This window comes from Canis lupus, chromosome 23 (assembly GCF_011100685.1).
Source record: "Canis lupus familiaris isolate Mischka breed German Shepherd chromosome 23, alternate assembly UU_Cfam_GSD_1.0, whole genome shotgun sequence".
Taxonomy (NCBI): Eukaryota; Metazoa; Chordata; class Mammalia; order Carnivora; family Canidae; genus Canis; species Canis lupus.
Window position 1 is genome coordinate 4302759 of NC_049244.1, and position 25140 is coordinate 4327898.

At 41.3% G+C, this 25140-nt stretch overlaps 1 protein-coding gene across 2 annotated transcripts in view; it reads left to right on the forward strand.

Annotated features, from left to right (window-relative positions):
• The first annotated feature begins 5771 nt into the window (after positions 1–5771).
• Positions 5772–25140, forward strand: part of PDCD6IP (programmed cell death 6 interacting protein) — an 86936-nt gene continuing 67567 nt past the window's right edge. For both annotated transcript variants that reach the window (XM_038570338.1, XM_038570339.1), the window contains exons 1-2: positions 5772–6066; positions 24403–24457. In XM_038570338.1, the coding sequence (XP_038426266.1) occupies positions 5858–6066; positions 24403–24457 (264 nt within the window). In that variant the 5' untranslated portion in view covers positions 5772–5857. The remainder of the gene's footprint in view (positions 6067–24402; positions 24458–25140) is intronic.

Consider the following 25140-nt stretch of genomic DNA (forward strand, 5'->3'; position numbering starts at 1 on the left):
TACTGGGTATTTACCCCAAAGATAGAAAGGTAGTGATTCAAAGGGGCACCTGAACCCCAATGTCTATAGCAGCAACATCCACAGTAGCCAATTATGGAAAGAGCCCAGATGTCCATTGACGGATGGGCAAAGAAGATATAGTATATATACACAATGGAATATTACTTAGCAATCAAAAAATGAAATCTTGCCATTTGCAATGACATGGATGGAACTAGAGGGTATTATGTTAAGTAAAATAAATCAGAGAAAGACAAGTATTAAATGATCTCACTCATATGTAGAATTTAAGAAACAAAACAGTGGATCATATGGGTAGGGAGGGAAAAATAAAACAAGAAATCAGGGCAGTAGACAAACCATAAGAGAATCCTAATCATGGGAAACAAACTGAGGGTCGATGGAGGGGTTGGGAGTAGGGGGTTGGAGTAAGTCGGTGAGGGGCATTAAGGAAAGCAAGTGATGTAATGAGACTGGGTATTATATAAGACTCATGAATCACTGAACTCTATCTCTGAAACTAATAATACACTGTATGTTAATTAATTGAATTCATTTTTATTTATTTTTAAAAAGATTTTATTTATTTAATTTTTTATTGGTGTTCAATCTACCAACATACAGAATAACCCCCAGTGCCCGTCACCCATTCACCCCCACCCCCTGCCCTCCTCCCCTTCTACCACCCTTAGTTCGTTTCCCAGAGTTAGCAGTCTTAAGATTTTATTTATTTATTCATGAGAGACACACAGAGAGAGAGAGAGAGGCAGAGACACAGGCCGAGGGAGAAGCAGGCTCCCCGCAAGGAGCCCGATGGGGACAGGACTCGAACCTGGATCCTGGGATCACACCCTGGGCCAAAGGCAGACGCCCAACTGCTGAGCCACGCAGGCGTCCCAATTAATTGAATTTAAACTAAAAAATTTTGGTGCTATGTAGACAAAATTTACACTCCTGTATGTGGAAAAAATGACTTTTTTTTTGCATACATTTTAAAATTTTTTTAGAAGTTAAATATGCAAATAGATTAAAGAGACAAATAGTTCTTTATTACATATTGCAAAAAACACAGTGCCTCTGCCCAGCACCATTCCCTGCTTTCCGTTCCTTACACAGGATGTGTCTCTACAGGTGACACAGGGGTACCATTCTTGCTGTTCTTGATTTGTCTCTTTGTTTCTACTCATCTCCTCCCCTGAGGCCGGCCCCTGTCCCCTGGCTACCCAACACTCTAGAGTGTGGAGTAAGGAAGTGGGGACACTGCATTAACCTTCTGCCCTTCACTCTCTTTCAGACCCTTCCTCTCAGCACCCAAAGGCCTTCTCTTTCTTACATTGTGGGAACTTTCCTTCCATCAAACCTATTTACGCTCTTATTCCTTTAAAAAGCTCTTTTTTGTGGCCTTCTGGGCATGGCTACCATAAGCCTCTTTTTCCTCAACAAATCTTGATGCCAGGGGCACCTGGGTGGCCCATTGGTTAAGTGTCCCATTCTTGATTTCAGCTCAGGTCATCATCTCAGGTTCCTAGAATTGAGCCCAGCAGGGAGTCTGCTTCTCTCCTTCTGCCCTTCCCCCTCCGCTGTCACTCTCTCAAATAAATGAATAAATCTTAAACAACATCAGCAAAGCTTAACTCCTCTAGAAATCATAGGTGCTTAATTTCAGGCTATTGTCTCAATATGGACTTCAAAAACTCTGTTTTGAAACTTACCTGTTTTCAGTGGGGTTCTATCCTTCTAAAGAGGCGATTATTTCCATTGGTTCAATCAGTGGGGATAATGATGGGTTTACCGGAACTACAGATTATCAGGGAGGAAAATCTACTGATTTAATATCCTCCCTCCCCAAACATTACACTGAGACTACTATACTCTATGAATGCATTTTATGGAGTTTCACTACACAGATGGAAAATCAATGTTACCATTAAGTTTGGAAGCAAGTGAAACTCATTCTTGGAATGGATCACTGTTGCTCCTTAATATCCAGCCTCCCCCTCCTTCATGGGCATGGAGAAGACTACCTTTCCCTGTCCCACTGCAGTTTGATGGGACCATGTGAGAGGTTCTAGCCAGTTAGATCTGAGTGGAAGTGAGGGCTGAGGCATTGAATAGCTGCTGCACGATGCCATAGATTTCTTCTTCCCCTTTGAAAGTGGCATCTCATGTTGAGATAATTAGCTGTCTTATATAGGTCTTTGTGTGCATAAGGGACAGATGTGTATTTTGTTAGGATACTAAGATTTTGAAATTGTTTATTATCGGAACACAAAGGTAGCCTATCCTAATATACCGTCCTTCTTTGGCCACTGGCCTACTGCCTAATTAATGATTATTGCCTAATTAACAACACTGGCGTATGCCAAATTCTTTTCAAAGATTTATTTATTTATTCATGAGAGACACAGAGAGCAGCAGAGACACAGGCAGAGGGAGAAGCAGGCTCTCTGCAGGGAGCCCGATGAGGGACTCTATCCCAGGACCCCGGGATCACACCCTGAGCTGAAGACAGACACTCAACTACTGAGCTACCCAGGCGTCCCTGGCTTATGCCAAATTAATGAGGGTATATTACTGAGAAAGGCGTGTTACTTTGATAGTAGAAATCTAATTTTTTTTAAAGCAGTGAAACTGATTTAAAAATATTTACTGAGTGCCTACCACATGCCAAGTGCTGGGTACAACAGTATTAAAAAGAAAACACAATTTGCTTACATTCTAGTGGGGAAGTCAGACAAAAATTCAATCAACAACAACAAAAATATTTGCTAGTTCGGATAAATGTTTTGAAGGAAATAAACAATGGCTGAATTAGACATTAACAAAGGGGGAATCTAAATGGTATGATGGAGAGGAGACATTTCAACGTATGTATATGAAGAAAGTGAGGGGGGGAGTATTGTCATATTTGGAAAGAAAGATCTTAGTGATTTTGAGAACTGAAATAAGACCAATGTGACTGGGCAGTAATAAATGAGGAACAAGTGACAAAATATGAAATTGAAGAGATAATGCAGAAATAGATCACACTATAGTAAAGAGTTTGGATTTTATTTTAAATTCCATCAGAGGATCACTTTAATCTTTCCTTTACCGATGCCATACAGTTAACCACATCTATGTTCATTCCCCATCTGCCTCAACAAATGATTTATCCCACATCTTTCTGACAGTTAATCCCTCTCTCCTACCCTCCCAGTTATGGTTACCCTTTCTTCTCCTCCTTTCATGTGCTTTGCGCCTTAGGCTCTTCTGATTCTTCATTCTCTCTCCAGTGGATCATTTTTGTCAACCAACCTATAAGATACTCCATCATATTCTGCCTTAATAATATACCTACTCTGATCCTATCTATCCTAATTGATAGCTTCTGACCTATTTCTATCTCTCTGTGTTCCTTTATAGTCCCAGGGATTTAAAAATAATTTGTAGGCTGACTGCTGATTCCAAAACAGGACCTCTCTCTGAAGCTCTAATTTCATAAGCCCAATTGTGAATTTATTGACTCCATCTGAATGGCTAGGTCCAAACACTCCCCATCGCCTGCCCCCATCAGTGGATGATCAGTTTTCCTTGTATTAGTAAATGATTCTACTGACCACTCAGAAATTCAGGCACTGAAGCCAGGAGCCATCCGTGGTCACTCTATTCTCTTCACCTTCCTATCCTGATTATCAGTAAATTCTTCAATTTGTAACTCAAAAAACACATAAATTTAGCTCACTCCTGCTAATGTTAGCTTTCTTGACCTCTTGCCTGGATTTCTGGCATGATCTCATGACTTGCCTCCTTATTTCCACTTTGCCTTTCTTTAATACATTCTCTACTTAGCAGCCAAAGTGGCTATTTTAACTTAGAATTTTTTATTAATAAAAAACCCACAAAATTTGGTGAAATAAACTTTTATAACAAAAGTAGCATTTGTGCTGTAAAAAACTTACACAAAAAAGATAGGCAAAACCCATAAGTAGAGCTGATGGCTGTCAGGGGATGGGCAAAATGGGTGAAGTGAAGTGGGAGAGGTTTCCAGTTACGGAATGGATAAGTCATGGAGACAAAAGGTACAGCACAGGGAATATAGTCAATGGTATTGTAATAGGATTGTACGGTGACATATGGTAGCTACACTTGTGGTGAGCAGAGTATAATTTGCAGACTTGTAAATCACTATGTTGTACACCTGAAACTAATGTAACATGGTGGGTAAGCTACGCTTCAATAAAAACATTAAAAAATGTAGCAAAATTCAACTATTACAAAAAAAGGTAAAAATAAGAAAATAAAAAAATATATTTCTACTTCCAAAGATTACAACTGCTAACACCTTACAGTATAATTCTAGATTTTTTTTTGTAGTACAGATACACATATTTTGTATTTGTAATCAAAGTGAGATACTGTAACATATACTATTCTGTGACTCAAGTTAAACATTTTTGCTTGGAATATATCATAGATGATATTTATTATGTACTTCATACTACATCCCATCAAGAGGTACAATATCAGGTTGATACACAGGGTGGCTTTTTAAAAATGTAAATTCTAGGGGCCCCTGGGTGGCTCAGTGGGTTAAGCATCTGCTTTGGGATCAGGTCATGACCTCAGGGTCCCTGGACCGAGCCCTGTGCCGGGCTCCCTGCTCAGCTGGGAGCCTGCTTCTTCCTTTCCCTTTCCCTCCCCCTCTCCCCCTGCTCCTGTTCTCTTTCGCTTATGAATTGTCTCTCTCAAATAAATAAAAATATCTTTGATAAAAAAATATAAATTCTATCATGCCGGGATCCCTGGGTGGCGCAGCGGTTTGGCGCCTGCCTTTGGCCCAGGGCGCGATCCTGGAGACCCGGGATTGAATCCCACGTCGGGCTCCCTGCAGGGAGCCTGCTTCTCCCTCTGCCTGTGTCTCTGCCTCTCTCTCTCTGTGACTATCATAAATAAATAAAAATTAAAAAAAAATTCTATCATGCCAGTATTGCTTAAATTCCGTTTATCGCTTCCTTTGCATTTATTCTATAATACAAATTCTTTAAGTAGGCCTCTAAAGCTGTGATTGATGGATGCCTGCTTACCCCCCCCCCCCCCCGATTTTATTTCATTCCACTCCCCATAGGGTCTTTACAGTTTTGCCACAGTTTGCTTCAACTCCCAGAACAAGGGCGGTGCTTGCGTCCTGGGGCGCTTGCGCTTGCGCTCACTTGATCTGGGAGGCTCTCCCTCGCCACTCTTCCCTTGTAATGCCAAGCACCTGTCACACCGCAGGTCGTACGTTAACCTTCCCCGAGACGCCTTCTCTAATCATCTTGTTTAAGCCAGGTTCTCCCACGGGACCTTACTATCGCACATCCCAACACCCTGTGCTGCGCGCCGTGCCTTGTCCACCTTCGCACCTGCGCCCTGACCTGACCGTGAGCTGCACAGTGGCAGGATGGCTCAGCCGGCTCGCGGCGCCCTCAGGCTCTGTGCTTAGCAGTCCCTTCAGTGAACTGCCATAGGTCACAGTAGCCGAGACTGCAAGGCGGCAGCACCTACTTCAGAGCTGTGCGAGGGGAGGAACAGGGACTTGCACGCGAAAGCGCTCGGCCGGCCGCCGCAGCGCTGAGCTGGGAACCCGAACAGCACCTGCGGGAAGAGCCGGCTCCTCGCCGCGCGGCCCACGCCGGGCGGGCCCCGACGACGCTGCCGCGCCGGCTGCTCACGTGACCCCGGCGGCGCGCCGACTGCGCCTGCGTGGGGGCTCCCGGAAGTGGCCGGACCCAAAGCCCCGGCGGAGATCCCGTCCGTCGGCTAGTTGGTCCGCCCGCCCGCCCCTCGTCACCGCCCCGCGGTCTCTGCGGCCCGAACAGCGGCCGAGGTGCTCGCCATGGCGACGTTCATCTCGGTACAGCTGAAGAAGACTTCGGAGGTGGACCTGGCCAAGCCGCTGGTGAAGTTCATCCAGCAGACGTACCCGAGCGGCGGCGAGGAGCAGGCCCAGTACTGCCGCGCGGCGGAGGAGCTCAGCAAGCTGCGCCGGGCCGCGCTCGGACGCCCGCTGGACAAGCACGAGGGCGCGCTCGAGACGCTCCTGAGGTGGGTGGGCCTCGGGCCGGCGGCGGGAAGGTGGTCCGGCCCGGCTGCCCCGCGGCTTCCTGCGCCTTTCCGGGGCCTCCCTCGCCCCCGCGGCCGGAGCCGGAGCCGGAGCCGCCCCGCGCCGCCCCGCCCCGCCCCGGCCGGCGTAGGTGTGGCCCGCATTCCTTCCCGGTGGGCGGGAGCGGCCGGCGGGCCCTGCTCCCCTCTTCCCGCTCCGCGGCTCCCCGGGCCGCTCCCCTACCGGCCCCGCACGCCGCAGCGCCGCAGCCCCCGGTCGGCTGGGGCTCGGCCACCGTCCACCCGGGTCGCACGGTCGGCCCCGACTGCACCCTCTGGCCACATCTTCCTCGAAGGAATTCTCACTTTTTGGGGTCTTCGGGACTCCACCCTACCCCCATTTTTGCATCACCGCGAAAACTTTCTTGGCCAGGTTGAGCTTTCGTAATAATACTCGTTGCTTGAAGGAGTGGGGTTTGGGGCCCTGGAACGAACGTCTAGTACTTACTACATTTAATTTGAGATGAGCGGTCTTCTTAGATTCATCATGATCGAATGACGGAAAATCACAAAGGTTAGGAGCTACAATTATTTGAAATTAAGCTTCAGTGACAGAGTGTTCAAGATCGGTTGTTTAAAATCCGTTTGTTCACAAGCAGGTATGCACCTGGAGTGGATTTGTTACCTTAACAAAAACGGACGCCTACGAACTCCTGCTGTATTTTACGAGGGTTCCGTTTGTGGTACTTTTAGGATAGGACGACGACATTCTTCTAGTACTTTTTTTTGTAAAAAACTTCCTTTTGCCTACTTGGTAGTGTGTCTCATTTCCTATGTGGAACATGTTCTGCTTGTTTCACAGGGAAACAGCTGTATTAGGATGCAAAGAGAAGCCCAAGTTTGTTTGTTAGTTTGTTCTCGTGTCTGAAAAGTCTAGGAATATTGCTTCTTTAGCTTTAAACATCACTGGAGATCATCTTGCATCCCTGATGATTCCCTCAGTATAGGTGAGCTTTGTCCCTGTTTTGGAGACATGCCCCCTCGCAGCTCTACTATAATTACCGTGGTCTGGAATACTCAGGATCTTAAATAGGACAGTGCTTTTCTCATCTCTGGCAAAAGTCCATGGGAGGGGACGCCTGGGTGGCTCAGCGGTTGAGTATCTGCCTTGGGTTCAGGTCGTGATCGCGGGGTCCTGGGATCCAGTCCCGCATCGGGCTCGCTGCATGGAGCCTGCTTCTATGTCTCTGCCTTTCTCTGTCTTTCATGAATGAATAAATAAAATCTTAAAAAAAAAAAAAAAAGTCCGTGGGAGGTCTCTGATTGGATTGGCTTGTGCCCATTTATGATAATGGGAAATAGGGGAAATAGGCTAATTTAATTGCTCTTGCCTGAGTCACGTTGCTGGTTTAATTTTTCCATCCCACATGGATCAGAGCGGTATTGATGTGGATTGGGAAAGGGCTGGTTCCCCAAAAGGAGTATATTGACTAGACTGCTCAGAGAGATTGTGACCCTTTGGTGTCATTTTTAAAGATGTGACTGTTGGTTGCAAAGATCATTAGTTTGGTACTTCGTTTGAACACTTTGTTAAGGTAACCTAGGAATTCTTAGCCATTTTTTAGAACTAACATACTTTAAGAAAATCTCCAAAGTGATTTTTATGTAGACAAAATAATATTCAATGAGAGTTTTCTACCACTAGTATTAAAAAGCATGACGGCGCTATGACATTGTGATAACAGTCTTGTTAAGTAGATTAAATTTGGCCCTAACTCTTAAGGAGCTTGGAGTTTTCAGAGACAATTGGTGCACAATTTTAAGGCTAAAAGAAAAGAGGGGATGGCGGTTTCAATAGGATTTTGCTGTGAACCTTAAAATCGTCACTCATTTGTTCAGTCCTTATTCTTTTCTCAGGCATAAATGTGAGAACTATTCCTAGGTACTAGGGCTGTTGTGGAGATAGTGTCTTTGAAACTAACCATGTGTCATCAGTCACCTCTGTATTATCCTTTTCTAGCCCATTCATTTAACAACTATGTATTTTTTTCATTTCTTGCCCTTCTAGTGTGTTAGGATAAGCTAATAGATAGGCTACATTCTGTTAAATTTTAACACGAAAGTGTGTATAAAATTTCCTTGAGCATGTATGCTATAAAAATGAAACAGTTGTGAGACAGTCACGCAAGAAGAATATCTTTATTTTTTGAAATTTTGTTTTTATTTTTAAAAAATTTTATTAATTAATTTGAGAGAGAGAGAATGAAACCTTGAGAGAGCATGAGCAAGGGGGGAGGGGTAGAGAGAGAGAGGGAAGCAGACTCCTCGAGGAGCAGGGACCCTGATGCAGGACTTGATTCCAGGACCCTGGGATCATGACCTGAGCTGAAGGCAGATGCTTAACCCAATAACCCTAGGCACCCTCACATTTTATTTTATTTTATTTTTTTAAAATTTTATTTGTTTATTCATAGACACAGAGAGGCAGAGACATAGGCAGAGAGAGAAGGCGGCTCCATGTAGGGAGCCCGATGTGGGCTCCAGGATCACGCCCTAGGCCTGAAGGCAGACACTCAACCGCTGAGCCACCCAGGTGTTTTCAGAATTTGATTTTTTTTTTAAAGTAGGCTCCACACCCAGCGTGGAGTTCAAACTCATGACCCTGAGATCAGGAGTTGCATACTTGGCAGCCAGGTGTCTCTGGAATCTCTAACTTTATTTTTATTTTTATTTTTTTAATTTTTTGAATCTTCAATAATTAATAATTATGTTTCGGCAATTGTGTAAACTGAATGTTAATTTACATTTTTTGAACTTGGTGAATTTTTTATTTTATTTTTTTAAAAAATAATTTATTTATTTATTAGAGCACATGTGCATGCAAGCTGGTAAAAGGGCAGAGGGATAGGGACAGGAAGAAAATGTTAGCAGACTTCCTGTTGAGCCAGCTGAGCATGGAGCCCAGAGCAGTGCTCATCCCATGACCCTGAGATCATGACCTGAGCTGAAATCAAGAGTTGGATGCCTAATTGACTGAACCACCTAGGTGCTCCTAATTTAATGAACTTTTAATAAAATTTTTGAATCAGAAGGTTGGAGCTAATTTCTGAAGAATAGAAGCTAGCTTGATAAGTCCTGGTACCCAGCACAATATAGAGGTCCTGTGATGGACTTGTCTTTTTATTATTACTAACTCATAGAGATCTATTAAAATTTCCTAGAATATCCATTTGTACTTGTAAGTATGATATTGAGAATGGACATTATCTTTTACAAAGTTTATTTAACTAAAAATTGATAGAAGAGCCTTGGTAAACTTTAGGGTGATCAGAGGGAAACCATGCTGTTGTTTTTTTTTTTTGGGAAGGAAAGTTCAGATATCAGTGCCTGTGTCTTTTGTGGCAGTTAGGTTTTTTTTTAGAGAAAGCTTCCAGTCTTCTATGAAAAAGCCTGGTTGTCAGCTTTCTGAAATTTGATCCAGGGGAATGGAGGTTGGGGATTTTAGCAATCATATATGCAGTCTTATACCACCTAGTTTAGTGTGATACTTGTATTAGGGTTGGATTTAGCTGCAAGTACGAGATCTTAAATTATCAGTGAGTTAAATAACGATTGTATTCTTGTGTAGAAAGCTGGAGGTAATTCTGGTTGTCGGGATGGTATAGTGGTTCTGTGAAGTTCATCAGGCTTGAGTGTCTTCCAGCTATCTGTTCTGTAAACCAAGAGTCGTTTTCAAGGCCCAGATAGTAGTCATACCCAAGTTTCAGAAAGTAGGAAAGAAGAAGGGAGAAAGGAGGCAGAAGGCTCAGTTTCTGGAATATTTCCTGGAAACTGCCTCCAACACCCCACTCATATGTTATTGGCTGTTCATATATGTCCACATCTCCTAGAAGGATAGAAAAAGGAATTTTTATTAAGGGCAGTCATATACCCACCTGAAATCTGGGGTTCTATTAGTGAGGGAGGAGAGAGAATGATGCAGGCAGTTAGCACTCCAACCATAGCCTCTTGGTCTGCTTCTTCCCACCTTAGCTGTGCTAGATATCCCTAACATTTTCCTCAGAGGAGTGGAGCTGGGAGACTAAAGGTGTCTTTCAAAGATTTTCAGGCATACCTTCTCTTCTCAGACTCATGCTAGATTCTTTCCTTGAGTATCTCATGTTTCTTAATTTCTGGCTCCTCTGGCATGATTTGGTTTATATTTTGTTAGCTCCCTCCCCTCTAGGCAGTCAGATTTTCTGCTTTCTCTCTCTCTGCTTCATTCATCCACTTCTCACCTTTTAGAAAATTTCCTGAAACCTCTTGTATACTATTGTGCTGTATCCCATTGTCTCTCCTCGTGCATTTACATTTTTAAAATATTTTATTCCTTTTTTAAATGGAGTTTTGGGAGGAAACAGAGAAGGATGTTTATTCAGATCTCCGGTTAACTGGAAGACAGTTAACAGGCTCTCCGCAGTGGTTTTATCAACTTGCATTCCCATCAGCAGGAATATGTGAATTTTTTATTCCTCCACATTTTTGCTGATACTTGCTAGTTAATAATTTAAATTATTGCTTTTTGTGAAATGATGGGTGAGAGATGGTATCTTGTTTTCGCTACATTGCCCAGATTTCTCTGAGGTAGAACATCTTATATTTACTGGTCACTTAGTTTCTTTTAATGCGAATGGTCTGTTCTTTTTCTTTGTGCATTTTCTGGGTTGCTTGTTTTTCTTTCCTTACTGATTTTTAGGAGCTTTTACATTTTCTGGTTATTTATTCTTTTTTTTTTTTTTTTTTTAAGATTTTACTTATTCATGAGAGACACAGAGAGAGAGAGAGAGAGAGAGAGAGAGAGAGAGAGAGGCAGAGACACAGGCAGAGGGAGAAGCAGGCTCCATGCAGGGAGCCTGACGTGGGACTCTATCCTTGGTCTCCAGGATCACGCCCTGAGCTGAAGGTGGCGCTAAACCACTGGGCCACCAGGCTGCCCTCTGGTTGTTTATCCTTTTCCCGTCATGTGTATTGTAAATATCCATATTTAAGTCTTGCTTCTTAATTGTTTTTATGATGTTGTTTGTCATACAGAAATGCTTGCGAAATGTTTTATTTTTATAATCAGTAGTTGTAATTTTTTCTTATTCCTAATGTGCATGTGTTACATGTGATTTTCCCCATTGGTCAAATTTGCTAAGGGCTTGGGCCCTGTCTTTTTTTTTTTTTAAACAAAACAAAACAAAAAACAAAACAAATCGAGGGGCATCTGGGTGGCTCAGTTGGTTAACTGTCTGACTTCGATTTAGGTCATGATCTCAGGGTCCTGGGATAGAGCCTAGAGCCCGGCTCCCTGCTCCATGGGGACCCTGCTTGTCCCTCTGCCCCTTCCCTGGCTTGTCTTTCCTCCCTCTCTCTCAAATAAATAAATACAAACCTTAACCTAGTGTATGTTTTTTTGGTTTGTTTTCTGCGTTTGTTACTCATTTTTCTTTTTCCCCTTTTTGTATTGAATGATTATCTTTTCATCTTTTGTTTTTCTAATACCTTTTTTTTAAGGACTATATGCTTTTTCTCAGTCTTTTGGTTACATCCATAGGTTTTGATATTAGTATTTTCATTGACATTTTTTAAAAAAATTTTTATTTATTTATGATAGTCACACACACACACACACACACACACACACACACACACACAGAGGCAGAGACATAGGCAGAGGGAGAAGCAGGCTCCATGCACCGGGAGCCCGATGTGGGATTCGATCCCGGGTCTCCAGGATCGCGCCCTGGGCCAAAGGCACGTGCCAAACCGCTGCGCCACCCAGGGATCCCTTCATTGACATTTTTTTAAGAGTTTGTAGTTTTTGTTTTCCTTAACTCAAGAGTCATTTATGTAGGTTTTGTAAAAATTCTAAATTTGTTATTCTCTTGTGGGTTAATATTTAGTTTGTTGTGTTATGGTAATATTTTCATTTGTGATAAGTAAAGGTGATGGAATTAGTTTCAAAATTTCTGAATTCTTTTTTCAAGCACTAGTGTTTTATAGATCAGGAAAGAAAATATTGCTTTTCCATTTTACTTCACAACTGTTGCTTACATTCTGATTGTTAGTTTGGGGAGGAATATATTAAGATAATTTTTAGTGCTAATGACATTACTAGAAGTTTGTTATTCAAACTGTTTGGAGGAAATTAAGATATGTAATAGTTGGCCCTTCATCTCAAAAAGTATCTGTACTTGGCTGACCTTGATTTGGCTCAGTAATTTTATTCCATAGATGAATAAATATGGTTTCTTTCTTTTTTTTAAAGATTTTATTAATTCGAGGGAGAGAATGAGTTTGTCTGCATGGTTGAGCTTGTACAGAAGCTTGTGTGAGCTAGGAGAGGGGCAGAAGGGGAGGGAGAAGGGAACAGAGAGAATCTTAAAACAGGCACTCACTGAGTGTGGAGCCCAGCTAGAGGCTTAGTCTCATGATCCTGAGATGGTGACCTGAGCCGAAACTATGAGTTGGAAGCTTAACCGAATGAGCCATCCAGTCTACCCTGAATAGACATGATTTAAAGGAAGATTAAAAGAATCTGATTAGTTTTTCTGTGTTCTGACTTCTAACATTTGTTAAATAAAAAAGCTTCTTAGGACTGTCTTTATTCTGTGCAACCTTAAAGGAGAATCTTCTGCACACAGATTTACGGCCATACAGTTGACTTTGTGGCAGAATTAGACAAATATCCTGACCTCTTGACTCCCTGACTTGTTACTTTCTACTGTGCTGCAAAATGCTTTATTAATGATTCTTCATGTGATTAATTAGGTGACGAAAGATGTGTGAAAATGAGGTTCCAGAAGGATCTATTAACTCTAATACGTGGTCCAGCTCTTTGTATTCTCTTGTTCTCTCGGTAGTCAGTGGCGACTGGAGCTGTATAGGTTATGTGAATATGCATTGCAGTATCGCTTTGGCCACTGTGGATTGGTTGTTCTCAATCTTCACATGTTCCCCTTAAACTTCAAAACTAGAATTTCTTTCCTTTTTTTTTTTTTTTTAAAGATTATTTATTTATTTTAGAGAGCAAGAGCGCGCGCAAGTGATTGAACCTGTGCACACACACAAGTCAGGAGAGGGGCAGAGGGAGAGACTTTTCAAGCAGACTCTCAGCAGAGAGCCTAACATGGGCTTGATCCCATCACCCATGAGAATATGACTTGAGCTGAAACTAAGAGTTGAAGGCTCAACTGACTGAGCCACCTAGGTGCCCCTAAAACTAGAATTTCTAATGGGAATTTGTTCTATACCTGCCCTTTGTATGTTCAAAAGGATGAATTCATTTCCTAGGTTTTTTTTTTTTTTCCCCTGTGAGCTTTTAAAAATTGAGCTATGGATATTTGCTCTAAGGTGACTGAAGTTTATAAAGTTATTGGAGAATGTATAAAGGTACTGCTGAATAGTTGCAAAATAATAATCTATAGCTATCATTTATGTCACATATACTATACATCAACACTATTTTAAGTACTTAGCATGTATTGTATAATCTTTTTCCACATGCTTAAATTCACTGATCTATTACCTCACATTAGGAAGGGTTTGGAGAGGTTATTCATAACTTACACATAGTCTAAACAGCTCTGAGTTGGTGGAGTTGGGATTCAAGCTCAGGGTCATCTGACTTGCAAGCCCAAGCAAGTTTAGGGTTTTATAATTGATAAAAAAAATTACTTCTAAAATATTAAAGGTATGTTTGGGTTCTTTGTAGCATTATTTCCCATAACACTTCTCTTTTCTTTTCTTTTCTTTTCTTTTCTTTTCTTTTTTCTTTTCTTTTCTTTTCTTTTCTTTTCTTTTCTTTTCTTTTCTTCCATTTTTAAAAAAGATTTTTACTTATTTATTCAAGAGAGACACAGAGAAAGAGAGGCAGAGACACAGGCACAGGCAGAGGGAGAAGCAGGCTTCATGAAGGGAGCCCAACGTGGGACTCCATCCAGGGTCTCCAGGATCACGCCAGGGCTAAAGGCTGCGCTAAACCACTGAGCCACTGGGACTGCCTCCTTCCCTTTGAAAAGGGAAAAGGAAAGGAGGAAAAGTTAAAAGGAAAAGGGAAAATAGGAAAAGGGGGGGGGGGAAAAAGGGAAAAACGGGGTAAACGGTTACCCCTTTCCAATGGCACACTGGTGAACAATTGCCCCTTTCCCCCTTTTTCCCCCTTTCCCCCTTCCCCCTTCCCCCTTCCCCCTTCCCTTCCCCCTCTGGTATAGGACCCTGGTTTGCTTTCTTCCTACTTTATTAGAGGTATAGCCTGAGCTAGAATCTGCTGATCTAGTAAATCATATTTAAATGATAGAGAGGTGGGTAGATTCTTTTGCTTCTGTTCTTGTTCCCTCTCTTGGAATTTTGAGACCTGAGATCAAGGTTGAATTACAAGGGGTGGTATGATGGAATTTTTTTAAGGAGTAGTTCATTGTATTTAGTGCTACTGTAGGAACAGCATTTTGCCTGTGGTAACTGCAGTTATCAATGGCTGCTTTCTTTGAAAAGCATTAGTTGGTCTCTCTTGGAGTTTACTCCATGTGAGTCAGATATTGTTGATTTCCAATGACTGCTGTCCCATAGTACTTTATTTTATACTTTTTAATATAAACTTTATAATAAGTTTTATATAAATTTTATAATTTTTGAGGATTCCATATAACTTCTGGTCATTCAAGTATAGGCTGTAAACGCACTGTTTTCCTACACAACTTAAGTTTTGAGAGTTGACCCCCAGAACTTTGAATAGAGTAGTTAAAAAAAATTTTGGACATTCTGTTGCCTTTCTCTTTTTTTCCTGATCCATTTGCAGAGAAAGTAGCTTCTTGCTTACTCTTTAGAACAGAAGTCAGCAAACTAAGGCCTGCCCAGCTGCCTGTTTTTGTATTGTCCACAGCCACTTCTCTAGTGGACTAGGGCTGTGAGCCTTGGGGACCTTGCTGGAGTGTTCCCTTCTGTTGGATCCCCTTTATTCCCAGCGCCTTCCTCCCTAGCCGCTGGTCACATCTCACTGCTGCCCAGGGTTTGCTTTGGTGCCACCTACACTTGGCAGTGAATGTAGAATCTCAGACTGGGAATTGGTGATTCAGCAAATTGCCTTGTCTCCAGCCGCTGAGCCAGCTGCCCAAGTTGAGATGACGGCTCTCTGGGAGAAGACAAGGGTGTGCTGGAATTTGGGTGTCACTAGGGCCAAGAGTGAAGCTGACTGTATTGGGACCCTCTTTACCAGACTGGATACTCTTCCTTTGGAAACGGCTCCAGCTAATGACAGTTGGACCTACTGTGCCCCCTAAGATGGCCTAACTTAGATAAAGAAGCTATAGGTCAGGCAGGACTTTTCTTTGTTGTTATATAAGAAACTACACATTATCCTTGGTTTTGCCTTTTGCTTGGCAAAGCCTGCAATAGCCCTTCTCAGAAAAAGTTTGTAAATCCCCACCCTATAGCCATATGGGCCTTCTTACTGTGCCATGCATACCCTCAGGCACACCGTTGCCTTCTAATGCCTCAGGCCCGTGGTACTTGCTATTCTGTCCTGGGCATTTTCTTTAGTAGCTCCTGTTCATTATCAAAACAGAATTTTGAGTTTTACTTTTCAGAGATAAGGAAAAAAGTTACTTTTTAAAAACTTTGCATTTTACTGATTTATTTGTTTGAGGCTTGCAATAAAATGGTGAGCAAAGAGACCCAGTCTCTACTCTTAGGGAGCTTAGAATCCTTTGAGAGAAAAGACATTTAACATAATTTTACAAGTAAATATATTACAAACTGTGATAAATTCTATGAAGGCAGAGTTCAGAGGCTTAAGAGATTATAAAGGGAGAGGGGAACTAATTTAAAACAGGAGTTAGAGTGACTGCCCTTATACTTTTTTCTATATATTTTTAAAGATTTCATCTTATTTACTAAAGATTTTATTTATTTATGAGAGAGTGTGGGCAGATACATATGAGTGGGGGAAGGGGCAAGGGCAGGGGGAGGGAATCTTTTAGGCAGGCTTCGTGCTGAGCAGGGAGCCTGATGCAAGGCTTGATCCCAAGACCCATGAGATCATGACCTGAGCCAAAACGAAGAGATACCCACTGAGCTACCTAGGCACCCCTGCCCTTATAACTTCTGCCACCACTGTAGAACACCCTGGTCCATGCTACCATCATCTTTTTTTTTTTTTTTTTTTAAGGTTTTATTTATTTATTTGCTAGAGAGTGTACAAGCAGGGGGGAGGAGCAGAGGGAGAAGCAGACGCCCCACTGAGCAGGGAGCCTGATGTGGGGCTCTGACACAGGGCTTGATCTTAGGAACCTGAGGTCATGATCTGGGCTGAAGTCAGATGCCCAACCAATTGAGTCACCCAGGCACCCCGCTACCATCATCTCTTGACTGGATTACAGTAATAGCTTCCTGACTGATCTCTCTTCTGCTCTTGCACAATTGCACATCAGTTTTGCACACAGCAGCCATGGATGATGACTCTGCGAAAATAGGTTAGCTCATGTTATTCTTTTGTCCAAACTCTGTGATGGTTCCTCTTCTTACTGTATATAGTAGAAGCCAAAGTCTTAGAGTTGTACTCAAGACCTCATTACTACTTTGATTCCATCTCTTACTGTTTTCTCCTGCACTTGTTCTATGACCTTACTGGCCTGCTTGTCATGGCAGGATATTTTCAGTGATACTCCTGTCCCAGCTTCTTGGCACTTGATCTTCCATTGACTGGTAATGCTTTTATCTCACTTATCTACTTGCCTCATCACATCACCTCCTTCATGCTTTCATGATGTTTTAGATTTTTACAAGTAACCACATATAGTGAATCAAGACCCCAGTCTCTTTTTTTTTTTTTTTTTTTTTGATTTTATTTATTTATTAATGAGAGACAGAGGCAGAGGGAGAGGCAGGCTCCCTGTGAGGAGCCCGATGAGGGACTCAATCTTGGGAGCTCAGGATCACACCTTGAACCTAGGGCAGACACTCAACCACTGAGCCACCCAGGTATCCGAAGACCCCGGTTTTCTCATATCATCCCCTATAACACCTTGTCCTTCTTCCTTCTTTTTCTCTATAATCTATTTTATTTTTATTTATTTATTTTTTTGTTTCAAAGATTTACTCATTCGAGGGAGCTTGAATGTGAGCTGGTGGGGAGGGGCGGACGGAAAGAATCTCATGCAAAGAGAAAAACTTCTAGAGAAAAAAAGTTTTCAGAGAAAAAAATAGGTGAAGACCCTAAGCCAGGAGTGAGCATAGATAGACTAATGACTAGAATGTGTAGTGAATATTCTCAGATGAGGCTGAATAGTTGAGTGATGGCTAGATAATTCCAGACTCTGTCAAAAATTTTGTATGTAATTTGAAGAATAATAGGAATCCATTAAAGAGTTTAAGTATTTAATATTTCAGTGTTCATTTTTTTCCAGAGTTCATTTTTTTAAGTAGAAGAATACTCTCCTACATAACCATAGTACAACTTTCAAAATCAGGAAGTTAACATTGAATTGCCATTTAATCCATAAAACACATCCAGATTTTGCCAGTTCCCCCGATAATGTTGTTTACACGTGTGGTATCTAATCCAGGATCCTGCATTGCATTTAATTGGCTCTTTAGGGATCCCTGGGTGGCGCAGCGGTTTGGCGCCTGCCTTTGGCCCAGGGCGCGATCCTGGAGACCCGGGATTGAATCCCACGTCGGGCTCCCGGTGCATGGAGCCTGCTTCTCCCTCTGCCTGTGTCTCTGCCTCTCTCTCTCTCTCTCTCTGTGTGACTATCATAAATAAATAAAGAAAAAAAATTAAAAAAAAATAATTGGCTCTTTAGTGTCCTTCAGTCTGGAACAGTTTTGTTTTTCCTTGTTTTTCACAACCTTGACATTTTTAAAGTGTACAGGCTACTTTGTAGACTGTCCTTCAGTTAGGGTTTGTCTTATATTTTCTTGTCATTTTTGCATTTTTGGACAGTAGTACCACCAAAATGCAGCTCTTGTGTTTTCTTTTTGTTTTGGTGTCTTTCAGGAAGAACTTGATTTTGATTTGTCCTGTGCTGCTAATGTTTAACTTTATCACTTGGTCAAGATGATATCTGTCAGTTTTGACCTTACAGTTTTTTTTTTTTTTTTTAAGATTTTATTTATTTATTCAGAGAGAGGAGGGAGAGAGAGAGGCAGAGACACAGGCAGAGGGAGAAGCAGGCTCCATGCAGGGAGCCGACGTGGGACTTGATCCTGGGTCTCTAGGATCACACCCGGGCTGCAGGCGGTGCTAAACTGCTGCGCCACCTCTGCTGGCCATTGACCTTACAGTTAATAAGTATATTGATAATTAGTATTTCATGGGGAGATATTTTGAGTCTTTGTAATACCCTATTTCCATCAAACTTTTTTGCTTTAGCAGCCAGTGATGTATCTTACCTAAAACATATTATACTCTGAAAGGTGCCAACTGGCGATTTTTCTAACTCTGTTATATCTTATAGTGTTACTAGGTGGCATTGAACAGTAGGTTAGCACTTTGCTGTTCACATATTTATTTATTTGCTTCAGATTGGTATTCTTATTTTCCTCAATGGGTTATGATTTATTTAAAATTTTCTGGATTTGGCTAGCAGGGGCCTCTTTTTTTTTTTTTTTTTTTTATTTATTTATTTATTTATTTATTTATTTATTTTTTTTTTTAGCAGGGGCCTCTTAAAGCTAGTTCTTGTGTCTTTGACATGTTCTTTTTTTTTTTTAGTGCTTCCTTAACTCTGACACATAGCAAGATGCTTTAGGCTTGAATCTTGAATTTTCTTGGTCTCAGGAATAGAATCTGCCATTTTTTAAAGGAGTGTTAGCTCCTAAAGCAGAATATTACTCATCTGGGCTCTAGGTGTGCTTATTGCTGCTGAGGTATAACAGGGCTTCGAGGCCCTTTCAGTATATACGTTTAGGAAATACACTCACACACACATTTATACCTGTTTTTGTATTTCTTCACTATATTAAAAAATAAGTTCACACTGATATCTCCAATTCCAAGCAGAAGCGACAGAATTTATTCTAGCCATCTCTCTTCCCATGTTTGTAACTCCTTTCTCTGATAGTTAGAAACTTAGCTTACATTATCTTCAGTGTATTTACTTAATTGCTTAATTAAGTGTTTTCTGTTTGTAACCAAACTCATGGCCATGTCAGCCAAAAACTTGGTCTCAGATGTGCTGCCCCTCCCCCTGAAAAATTTGCCTCAACATAATAAGAGAAGAAGATAAGGGAAGGAGGAAAGATTACAGGCCAGTTAGAAGGCTTGTCCTTGGTTACTCGCAATCCCCCTTTGCTAGCTCAAAGGTCATCCTGATGAGAGAGAAGACTCCTTCATGTTTGATGATTATTCTGGCTGCTGTGTGGAGAACAGATTGAAAAGAATGAGAAGGAGCTCGTGGGTGGCTCAGTCAGTTAAATGTCTGCCTTCAGCTCAGGTCATGATCCCAGGGTTCTGGGATCGAGTTCTGCTTCGGGTTCCTAGCTCAGTGGGGAGTCTGCTTCTCCCTCAGCCTCTGCCCTGCTTCCCTCCACTTGTGCATGCCCTTTCTCTCTCTCTCAAATAAATAAAATCTTAAAACAAAAAATGAGAAAGGACTCAAAGAGACAAGGGAGGTTGGCTAGGAGACGTTTTGATTTAGTCTAATTCAAACGAGGATAGAAGGTTTTTTTTTTTTTAAGATTTTATTCATTTGAGAGAGAGAAGCGTGCATGGGGGGGGAGTGGGGGGGGGGTAGGGAGGAGCAAAGGCAGCAGGAGAAGTGACTTCCCACTGAGCAGAGAACCCGAAGCAGGGCTTGATTCTAAGACCGTGGCCTCATGACCTGAGGGAAGGCAGAGGGCCAACCAACTGAGTCACCCAGGTGCCCCCAAAGGTTTTTTTTTTTTTTAATCCAGTATAGTTAACATACAGTGTTAGTTTCAAGTATACAATATAGTGATTCAGCATTTCTGTACATTACTAAGTGCTCAGCAAGATAAGTATATTCTTTTTTTTTTTTTTTTTTTTTTTTTTAAAGATTTTATTCATTCATGAGAGACACAGAAAGAGAGGCAGAGACATAGGCAGAGGGAGAAGCGGCTCCATGTAAGGAGCCTCATATGGAACTTGATCACGGACTCCTTGATCACTCCATATGCCAAAGGCAGGGGCTCAACCACTGAGCCACCCAGGCATCCCGATAAGTATATTCTTAATGGGGAAGAACTTAGAGCTTTTCTTTCCCCTATGGTCAGGAACGTGACAAGGATGGCCACTCTGACCACTTTTATTCAACACAGTATTAGAAGTCCTAGCCACAGCAGTCAACAACAACAAGATATAAAAGGCATTCCATCCCGTACACAAAAATCCCATTTACAATTGCATCAAAAATAATATGATATCTAGGAATAAACCTAAAGAGAAAAGAGATGAAGATCTGTACTCTGAATACTGATGAAAGAAATTGAAGACGACACAAAGAAATGGGAAGTTCATGGATTGGAAGAACAAGTATTGTTAAAAATATCTATACTGGGATGCCTGGTGGCTCAGTGATTGAGTGTCTGCCTTTGGTTCAGGACGTGGTACTGGAGTCCCAGGATCGAGTCCTATATTGGGTTCCCTGCATGGAGCCTACTTCTCCCTTTGCCTGTGTCTCTGCGTATCTCTCATGAATTAAAAAAAAAAAAAATCTATATTACCCAAAGCAATCTACACGTTTATTGTAGTTCTTATCAAAAATATCAACAGCATTTTTCACAGAACTAGAACAAACCTAAAGTTTGTATGGAACCACAAAAGACCCAGAATAGCCAAAGCAATCTTGAAAAAGAAAAACTAAGGTGCCTGGGTAGATCAGTTGGTTAAACATCTGCCTTCGGCTCAGGTTGTGATCTGGGAGTCCTGGGATTGAGCCCCGGGTAAGGCTGTCTGCTCCCTTAGCAGCAGAGAGTCTACTTCTCTTTCTCTGTCTGCCCTTTCCCCTGTTTATGTGTGCTCGTTCGCTCTCTTTCTCTCTCTCTCTCTCTCTCTCTCTCTCAAATAAACATGAAATCTTATGCTAGAGGCATCATAATTCTGGACTTCATGTTCTATTACAAAGCTGTAATAATCCAAACAGTCTGGTACTGGCACAGAATAGATACATAGATCAATTGAACAGAATAGAAAACCCAGAAATGAACCCACAATTATATGGTCAGTTAATCTTCGACAAAGTGGGAGAGAATATCAGTTGGTAAAAAGTCTCTTCAGCAATTGATGTTTGGGAAACTGTACCACTTTCTTAAACCATACACAAAAATAAGTTCAAAATGGATTAAAGGGGAGATGCCTGGGTGGCCCAGTTGGTTGAGCATCCGACTCTTGGTTTCACCTTGGGTGGTGATCTTGGGGTCATGAAATCGAGCCCTGCATTGGGCTCTGCATTCAGCTTAGAATCTGTTTGGGATTCTTTCTCTCTATCCTTGCTCCTCCCCTCCGCATTCTCTCTCTCTCAAATTGGTAAATCTTTTTTTTTTTTTTTTTTAAATGTATTTTTATGTTTGAGAGAGTGAGTGCACATGAGAGAGAGCACAAGCAGTAGGGAGAGGGGTAGAGGGAGAAGCAAACTCTTTGCTGAGCCAGGGAGTCTGATCTGGGACTCTATTTCAGGACCCGGGATCATGACCTGAGCCAAAGGCAAGTGCTCAACTGACTGAGCCACTCAGGCGCCCTGGGTAAAGAAATCTTAAAAAAAAAAAAAATGAATTAAGGACCTAAATGTGGGCCTGAAACCATAAAAATCCTAGAAGAGAACATAGGCTAACTTCTCTGACAGTTAGCAATTTTTTTCTAGATGTGTCTTCTGAGGCACAAGGGAAGCAAAAGTAAAATTAATCATTAGGACTACATAAAAATAAAAAGGTTTTGCACAATAAAGGAAACAATCTATAAAACTCAAAGATAATCGATGGAATGGGAGAAGATACTTGTAAATGATATATCCAGTGCAGGATTAGTGTGCAAAATGTATAAAGAATTTATAAATCTTAACACCCCCAAAATAATTCAGTTAAAAAATGGGCAAAAGACATGATGCACAACAGACACATGAAAAGATGCTCAGCATTACACATCATCAAGGAAATGCAAGTCAAATCTATAATGAGTATTGCCTGGGTGGCTCTGTCGGTTAAGTGTCCTCCTCTTGATTTAGGCTCAGGTCATGATCGAGGTCCTGGGAATTGAACCCTGTGACCGGCTCCCTGCTCAGTGGGAAGTCTGCTTGTCTCCCTTTCCCTCTGTCCATCCCTTCTTCAAGTGTGTGCATGCATGCTTTCTCCCTCAAATAATAAATCTTTAAAAAGTAAAACTATCATGAGATACCACCCCACACCTGTCAGAATGGCTAAAATAAAAAACATATACAACAAATGTTGGTGAGGATGTGGAGAAAAAGGAAACCCTTGTGTACTTTTTGGTGCAAACTGGTGCAGCCACTGTGAAGGACAGTATGGAGGTTCCTCAAAAAATTAAAAATAAGGGTGCCTGGGTGACTGAATCAGTTAAGTATGTATCCCACTCTTGATTTTGGCTCAGGTCGTGATCTCAGGGTCATGAAATCACTGTGTTGGGTTTCACATTTGACATGGAGCCTACTTAAGATCTTTCTCTTTCTCTATCTCCCTCTGCCCCTCTCCTGATTCACTTAAAAAAACATTAAAAATAGACCTATCATATGATGCATTAACTACACTACTGGGTATTTACCCAAAAGAATATGAAAAACTAATTTGAAAAAATATATGCATTGCTATATTTATTCAAACATTATTTACAATAGCCAAATTATGGAAGCATCCCAACTGTTCATCGATAGATGAACGGATAATGAAGATATGGTACACACACAATACACACAATGGAGTATTTCTCAACCATAAAAAAGAGTGAAATCTCACCATTTGCAACAACATGTATGGATCTAGAGGGTATAATGGTAAGCAAAATAAGTCAGAAAAATGCAAATACCATATGATTTCACTTGTATGTGGAATTTGAGAAACAAAATAAATGAACAACAACAACAAAAGAACAAACCAAAAGGCAGACTCTTAACTGTAGGGAACAAACTGATGGTTACCAGAGGGTAGGTGGGTGGAGAAATGGATGAAGTAGGTGAAGGGGATAGAGTACACTTATCTTTTTTCTTTTTTTTTATTTAATTTTTTTAAATTTTTAAAAAGATTTTATTTATTTATTCATAGAGAGAGAGAGAGAGAGAGGCAGAGACACAGGCAGAGGGAGAAGCAGGCTCCATGCAGGGAGCCCGACGGGGGACTCGATCCTGGGTCTCCAGGATCACACCCCAGGCTGCAGGTGGCACTAAACTGCTGCATCACCGGGGCTGCCCTTTCTTTAAGTTTTTAATTCCATTTAACATACAGTGTTAGTTTCAGGTGTACAATACAGTGATTCAACACCATACATCACCCTGTGCTCATCATCACCTTTGTCCCCCATCGCTCACTATCCCCCCTCTAAGAAAGTGGTCCAGTTTCATTCTTTTGCCTATTGCTATCCAGTTTTCCCAATGCCATTTGTTGAAGAAATTGTCTTTTTTACATTGGATATTCTAACCTCCATTGTTGAAGATTAATTGGCCATATAATCATGGGTTTATTTCTAGGGAGGATGGAAGCTTTGATGAACTGTTGTGACAGTGGTAGAGATAGAAGTGGACATAACCAAAGCATAATTGAAACTTAGTAAACCTGTTTTAGGGGTGTGTGGTGGCTTAGTGGGGGCATTCAGCTGTTGATTTTGGCTTGGGTCATGATCTCAGGGTCATTGGATCAGGTCCTGCTTTGGGCTCTGGGCTCAGTGGGGAGTCTGCTTCTTCCTCTCCCTCTGGCCTCTGCTCCCCTATGTGCCATTCCCTCCCCCCTTGCATGTGTGCTCTCTCTGGAATAAATAAGTAAATCTTCGAAAAAAGTCATTTTACCAGATATATTAATTTGCCCAATTAATATAAACAGTTACCTTAATAAGAAATAGTATTTTAAGAAATATATTTGTTCTCGCCAGATGTTAGTTTGCTTTTAGCCAATAATACTTGGTAAGTATCTTTCTTTAGTGGTATGAGTCTTTTGTTCACAGTTTTTTTTTTATTGCATGCATTTTAGGTTCTGTTTTACACGTTAAAAAGTGTTTATGAACTTTAAGATGACTGAATTTGTGTGTGGACCACTCAGAGTAAGCATGAATAATTTTCATGTATTCTTAAGCCAGTTGTATATATATAAATATGTATAATATTTAGCTCTGGTAATTATAAATTCTCTTCTGTTTTTTAGATATTATGATCAGATTTGTTCCATTGAACCCAAATTCCCATTCTCTGAAAATCAAGTAAGTTATTGATTTTAATTTGTTTTAACGTTATATAATAATAATGGTAAATCACCTGTTTTCTCCCATACATGGTATGTCTTTAAAATAAATGGTGCCACTTTACTATTTTTATGTTTTTATGAGACCTTTTGATATAAGCTAGAAGCTTGTAAGCACATCTGATAAGAATTGTGGGTTTTTTTTTTTAAGATTTTATTTATTTATTTATGAGAGACACAGAGAGAGAGAGGCAGAGACACAGGCAGAGAGAAAAGCAGTCTTCACGCAGGGAACCTGATGTGGGACTTGATCCTCGGACTCTGGGATCATGCCCTTGGCTGAAGGCAGACGCTCAACAGCTGAGCCACCCAGGTGTCCCGAATTGTGTGTCTTTTTGAAGAGTCTTGTGGAATTCTATTCCTGTCATTCTGTAGTCACTTCTGGATTTTTTTGGAGCATTGGACTGTGTTTTTTGTTTTTTTTTTTCCTGCAATATGATCATATCAGTATGATTTATTGACTAACAATCTGTAATGTCCTTCCCTTTGGTTTTTACAGAATTAAGGAAGAAACTATAATTGAGGAAGTGTTAGTTTTAGTTGATGTGTTTTAAAATTTGACACAAATTATGTTTGCATATAAAGTTGCAAGTTCTGATATGATTAGATGTTACATGGTAAGAATGCTTTCTCTTAAAAGCC